This window comes from Erpetoichthys calabaricus, chromosome 2 (genome assembly GCF_900747795.2).
Source record: "Erpetoichthys calabaricus chromosome 2, fErpCal1.3, whole genome shotgun sequence".
Classification (NCBI taxonomy): domain Eukaryota; kingdom Metazoa; phylum Chordata; class Cladistia; order Polypteriformes; family Polypteridae; genus Erpetoichthys; species Erpetoichthys calabaricus.
In genome coordinates, this window is record NC_041395.2 from 299,894,735 (window position 1) to 299,901,828 (window position 7,094).

General features: G+C 36.8%; 1 protein-coding gene across 1 annotated transcript in view; it reads right to left on the bottom strand.

Moving 5' to 3' along the window:
* pdcd4b (programmed cell death 4b) overlaps window positions 1-6,858 on the bottom strand; it is a 45,230-nt gene extending 38,372 nt beyond the window's left edge. Inside the window, exons 1-3 of the mRNA XM_028795839.2 lie at window positions 6,727-6,858; window positions 5,851-5,925; window positions 983-1,273 (exon numbers count right to left, since the gene is read on the bottom strand). Coding sequence (XP_028651672.1) covers window positions 983-1,273; window positions 5,851-5,893 — 334 coding nt within the window. The 5' untranslated portion in view covers window positions 5,894-5,925; window positions 6,727-6,858. The remainder of the gene's footprint in view (window positions 1-982; window positions 1,274-5,850; window positions 5,926-6,726) is intronic.
* Window positions 6,859-7,094: the final 236 nt, after the last annotated feature.

Below are 7,094 nucleotides of genomic sequence, written 5' to 3' on the forward strand. Positions count from 1 at the left end.
AGTCTCTTTCAAGTATCAAGGTTATCGCAGGAATAATAAATTACAATGTTGAGGAAAAAAGCAAAACTGGAGTTCACTATCTTAAACTGTTAATTTCTGTATGTTAAAATGAACTCTGGGGTGTGCTAGAAAGCTGTTTATCCTATTTGAACAATTAGCACAAAAAATAAAACACTAAAGTAAGCTTTACTCTGGGAGATGGGGGCAATTTAGAAGGTTTTTAATTATTTAAATAGAAGTTTAAATGTGGTTTTATTTATTTAAAATATGCAATTTTTTTAATTTAGTAAAATGGCGCAAATTTAGTAATATTAAAAAAACACTTCACTGCAAACAATAACCTATAAAAAAAAATAACATGCTAAAATTGCTAACTACTGATAAAAATTAATTATAAATGTTATGCCCCAGATTTGGAAGGTTAGGTTGACAAATAAGATGCCAAGGGCATCAATGGACCAACAGCATCGAAGGGATTGTGTTTAAGTGCACCTGTAAACTGCTCATATTTGAGAATTTAACAACTACCTCTTCTGACACAATGTTGGCAAACAGGCTCTTAAAAGTTTTGTCTCTCCATCACTTCATTTGAAATTAAAGAAATTACCTTTGTCTTGGAAATAAATTATTCTTACTGGTCACTGAAGAGGCACCAAGTCTATTGTTCCAAAAAATCCAGTAACTATTACTAAAGGCAGAAACTGAAAAATGAAATCAACTTGCACAGCTTAGAAAACCTTGAAAGGCTTCTGCACGATGTCTTGGTGCTGAGTGGTCCACAGAGGGAGCACTGATAATACCCATGCATTTCTTAAAGGTGTGTTAGATGGACGCATTTTCTTTTTATCCATGGTCAATTGAGAGACTAACATTCAATTGTTACTGAATGATTACATGTTACCAACATTTTATGATATATTCCAACTGCTTGTCTTACCTTTCAATTAGTAAAGCAAAGACAAAATAAACAAAAAAAAATTACCTTTCTTTGGTAATCCTCTTCCCTTTCCTGTTCGGGATTTTCTGTCCAGCAGCTTTCCCTTTGGACTGGTTGGAGTAATAATTGGACCCCTGATATTCTCTCCATTTTCACTCAAAGAGTCTCCTTTCCCAGAGTCCCTTGAAGAATTCTTCCTTAGGCGCCTTTTTGCTTTAGCTTTTACCCGTGCTTCATGGATGGTTGGAGGAGTAGCAGTTATCCAATTCCCATTAATCTCATTATTATTCTTAGTTGTCTCCTCTTCTCCAGAAAGTGAGTCGCACTGGTTTTCTTCTGAATAACAAAAAAAGATGGTTTTATAGTGCATACAACACACTTTTTCAAATGGCTTTTTTACTTTATATTTAGGAATACATAAGTATTAGATTTATGCTAATGAAATGCAATTTATATCATGTCTACAAAACAAAAAGGTAATGGATAAACTGGCAAAGAGGTGCCACACTCAGGTTTTTTTTTTTTTAATCTTTATTTTTTATTTATTTTTTATTTTTTTATTTATTTTTATTTTTTTTAAAACTGCCACACTCAGTTTTAAGAAGTGGGCTACAATGATTCTATGTTTGAAATTCTATCCAGGTTCCCAACTAGGGTTAATTATTGCTGCATTGAAACTTATTCTTTGCTCATATTGTATGAGAAACATGCAAAATAAAAGCTCCACTGTGAGTAATTTCATTTTAACAACTTTCTAGGCAATAGCTCCCACTGAGAACATTTGGAGATAGAGGTATATAAGCTATTTGCCAAATTGCAAATTGTGAAGAACTGTTGACCTCTCACTTCATTTCAGTATGTGTATGTGTGTATCTGTATTTATATAAAAATATCCAAACAAATCATGTGTTGATGTTGTTTTTGAGCAATGTAGCATGTTTATGTGTTTCACTGCATTTTACACTCTCCCCCCCAATGTCTTCAACTGCTCTTTGTGCATATTATGCTGCACACTATTGGAAATCTCGCATATGTCCCAAAAACTGGTTCACGAATTATTATGAACAGAACAATGTCTGAAAGCATCACTTGACACATGGTGACTCTGAATATTCCCAAATATTGTTTTCAGCCTTAACTTTAGCTCGCGTTTTCCAGGTGTAGTTACATAAACCTACACGAACACATTCATTCTGGGCCAAATTCAAGTTGCCAATAAACTTAAATTACACCTTTGGGATATGGAATGCCAGAGAACCCAGAAACAAAATATACATAGAAACAAGTAAAATGTGCAAACTTAATTCAAGCAAAGCCCAAACTGGGATTCAAACACACAATCTTGGAGCTGTGAGGTGGCAGTACTAATAACTGTGCCTCAGTCACAGGCAACACTAAATAACCAATATTAAATGACAACAAAAGTATATAACCATGAATTAAACCATGTAAATGAATGAAGCAGTAACAGTATCCCTTGTCTATGAAGCATTCATGGAAAAACTAATGACCTGCCACTGGGACATTATGTGAATTACAACGTAAAGGACGCACTACTCCAACAAATTATTGAAACTTGACATAAAACGATGCAAAGTACTTTCAGATCGCCATACTAGACATTTTTGCCTTCATCTTTTTACCAGATATAAAAAAGTATATGAAACTGCAATGTTTTGATTAATTGTACCAGATTAACAAACATAAAATGAAAACCAGGCTGCTAAGATATACTTGCCTTAAGTTCTAATAACTTTTTTTACTCCACAAAGTGACACTCAGTGTCATTTACAAGGCGAGTGGGTAAGATTCCTTTTTTTATTTTTATTTTTTTAACATTAAAATGAAATCTTAAAAGGTTAGAGATATGAAAGGTCAAGAAAAGAAAAGTCAAGATTAACGTTTCCTCTGTTGTTCTTCTGCCCAGCAGTTAGAAACATGTTGTATGCACCAAGAAACACAAATAAGTATGGAGGCCAAGAACTCAAGCCTATTAATTTTCACTGGCATGAAAATTACAGATACTTCAAAAGAAGCTGATTACATAAACACTAAACCACATCAAACAAAACTAATCCCATACTTAAATGAATTTACAATTTAATGAAAATGTTTCGACAGCTTGGCACACTGGGCCATCTTTAAAAGCACAGTACTCTTAAATTAGGTTTCCAACATAATGTACTCCCAATGGAGAGCAGTCATTCAAATCCCCCACCCAAGATGTACAGCTGGGCAGATCAGCTGACCGGGTAGAAAGAAATCAAGTTAAAAAAGCTACATGAATGTGTTTATATCATTGTCATCTAAAGATGTGTACCAGTTAGCTTAATTCCCTTTACACTTTAATAAGACCATTTTTGTGGTAGCAATCATCGTGAAAGTCACCCTGATGTAATAAATATAAAATTCTGACTGAAGTATTCATCAGTGGATGACGAGTGGCACTTTTATAGGATCTAGCATCCCGGGTTCAAATCTTATGCTCGATTGTCGCCTGTGTGGAGTTTGCACATTCTCTCTGAAGCTGCGTGGTTTTGTCCGGGAACTCTGGTTTTCTTTTCACATACTGGAAGATGTGCAGGTTAAACTGACTGACAATTCCAAATTGGGACATGTGTAAGAGTGAGGGCAAGTATACACGAGTAGGCTCTGTAACGGACTAGCGCACAGTGCAGGGGTGTTTCTTGTCTTTTACCCATTATTGCCAGGATGGGCAAGACCCTGAACTTAATTAAGAAAGGTGTGAGAATGTTATCTATAAATGAAGCAAGTGTGAAACTATAATAGTAACTGATCAAGCCTGATTTAGACTGGATTCAACCAACAATAGAATAATCTCAGTTGGGCATCAAAAATGGATAATTTGACAATGCCAAACCTGTGCCAATTTCAGTGCAATTAGGAATCTAGAATTTATTGTACTCATAGGCATAATCTTAAAACTGATTATGCACCAGCAAACTGGAAGCCAGCATAGCAGAGGACACGCATCACTCATTTCCAGAAAGTCAGAAATGAAGTGTCAAAATATACACCTTGTGCATGAAAGAATAAATATGGTATGCACACATTTACTTATAAATTATATACAGGCAGTTTGAATTACATCTCAATTATGTTAAGTTTATTCCACTGCATGATATGCCAACACTATGAAGAACCACATGTACACCTGTCAGGTTAATAAAACTTTTTACTTTAACCTGAATACCACAGCAACAAAGATACAAGTGAATGCAGAAACAGCCATGGCAATAACTAGCGAAGGCAAGGAGTAAGCGGGCTTAGAAGAGGAGTGCAAAGCTGGACATGCAAGATGTGACTTAACGATTCAGTTCACTAAAGAAAGTAGGTATGTGAATATTGGACTGGTGTTTGTGGTGGCCATGTTTGAAAGGGATATTAACTGATGATATAGCTGGTACAAGCTTACAAATCAGCAATGAAGGAAACTCTTTTTTTGGTGACAGATTATTCAGAAAGAGATGCAGAAGCTGCAGTGGCATCACTTAGTATAAAAGTAGTCTTAGGAGCCGTCTCATTGCCCAATATATAAAACAGCCTCTCTAGAACTGAAGCAAAAAAATTCGGCAAGCTTATTCTGGAACTGCCAAATACACCAGTGACACAGATGTTGCTGATGAACACAGGTAAAGTTTTAATTTTCTAATAATTAATTATCATCCTATCTGGCTGAGTTGCTGGTTCCATATACACCAGTCCGCTCTTTACGTTCCTCTCAACAGCAATTGTTGGATGTGCCAAGTCTAAGATGAAGACAAGGGGTGATCGTGCCTTTGTAGTACTTGCACCATAGTTATGGAATGCTCTGCCAATTGAAATTAGGTTAGCTTCTTCAACTCATATGTTTAAATCAAGACTTAAAACACACTTGTTTTCAATTGCTTTTAACTGTATATGAGTAACTCTGGTATCAATTTTATTAATCAATTATTAATTTTTTCATATCCATTATTTTTCTGTAAATTGTTTATCTTCTAATCAGTTCTTTTAACTTATTTTAGTATTTATGTAATTTTTGTCCTTTGTTTACTGATTATTGATATTTTTTGATTTTATTGTACAGCACATTGGTTTACACTTATGGTGTTTTAAAATTGTTCCTACGAATAAATTTTGATTTGATTTAAAGCTGGAGAGGACTAAGATCAGAAACATCAGGAGGTAATAATTGTTTGCATTTATATAGCGCTTTTCTCACTACTCAAAGCGCTCAGCAATTGCAGGTTAAGTGCCTTGCTGAAGGGCCCAACAGAGCAGAATCCCTTTTGGCATTTACGGGATTTGAACCGGCAACCTTCCGATTGCCAGTGCAGATCCCTAACCTCAGAGCCACCACTCCGTTGTTCTGAGCAAAGAAATGTGAACAGAGGAGAGAAATGACAAGTGTCAAGAAACAGAAAAGTGACAAGAGGAGTTCTACTAGGTGAGGAGAACCTAGTGGGGAGAAGATCAAAGACAACATGAATGGAAGGGGCAGTACACAAGACACACCAGTCTGGCTTAAAGGATGTTCCACAAACTAAGAGAAAGGAATTTATAGGGAGCTGGTCAATCTGAGCAAACTGAAACAACAAAGGCCATTAAGGTACCTATAGTTCTTGTGTAGAGAATTAACAGATTGTCTACAATTCCTCTAACAAAATGCTGCAAATGTATATTTTGCAATCCTCTTTTCAGTGTGGATGTTATAAAATTGGTACGTCGACCCATTGATCGTTTGTAGCTGTAAAATATGTTTGACTTTATTATTTTAAACCTTTATACACACATCTTCCATTTGCACATTTCCGCTTAAAGCTCTGTAAAATACGCTTTTGATTTTCAAGAACTGTCATTGGACAACACAGTACAGCGAAAGAAGAAATCGAAAAATCTGATCAACTTACCTAGTGGGTTTGCGTTAAGCCATACCTCACATTCCGTTGCCATTATTTATGTATACCGTGTAAAAAGTATGTTAGCTGTAAAACAAAAAAATATATATATAGTTTACTTCTTGATTCCGTTTTATTTTTAAGCACTAATATTTGTTCTGAATGGAAAGCTCACAGATGAAACGGAGGGGCTCAAGTCCAGGCTTGCCTTTTTGCAAGCCACTGACAAGAGGTGGTCGTGCTTAGACAACCGTTTCAACACATTCGATTAAAGAAGACACTGCCGGATAACGTCCACTTGACAGTATTTAAAAAAGCAAACTAACGAGCGAGCAAGCAAGCGACAGAAGGAACAAGCGGCCGCTCTGTGACCAAGTGCGTGCGTCAAGTGCTTCAGCGCTTCGCCGCGCGCACCGAACGCTTCTCGCAATTTCCACGCGCATCCCTGCCGAACCCACCGTGAGCCGCTTAGCTTTACGGTGGGAGGGATGGCACGAAAGGTAAAATCGTTACCACACTCTGATATCCCGGCGTTCAGATGTGTAATAATTTACAGACATGGGGACACTACGCCAAATGTAAACTTCCCACAGCATTTGCTGAAAGAAAAATATAAATACACGTACACATGTGATTTCGTTATGTATAAAACCACCCACGGCGAAAACCGTGTCGTGCACAACCACGAAGAAATGACTTAATTATTATCCACAATAAATCACTAAATGAACCTCGGATAACTTATAAAGAGCACGTTAAGTGTTACTACTGCTCGGGGTTAGTGTCTTCTTCCTTTACTCATCCATGAAGAAACTGACCCCATTAACGTATTCAGGCTTTTACAAAACCATAAACGCTGCAAACACACAGTAATCCTAATAAACAAACCTGCACACGTTCACCAAGTGCCGCACTGACCGACTCTGTCCCAACTTTAACTTCAACTTATTTTGTTTTTTTTTCTACCCAGCAACAGAATCTGATGACGTAGATCGTGTTATTGGGGAATAATTGACTGGGCGGGGCCTAAACACAGCCAATAGAAATAGAGCACCGCCTCCAGTTTTAAAGGAACCGAAGAACAAAGCGAAGCTACTTATTTGGCAGACGGAAATAAGCAAAGATTTACAGAACCGCTGCATCAAATACGACACCGGATGTTTGGTGCCCTCTGGCGTGGATGACTTAAATTGCAGTGTTCTTGTCAAACACTGCTGAACAGTAAAAACACAGCACAAGGCATTAAGAACAGGAAA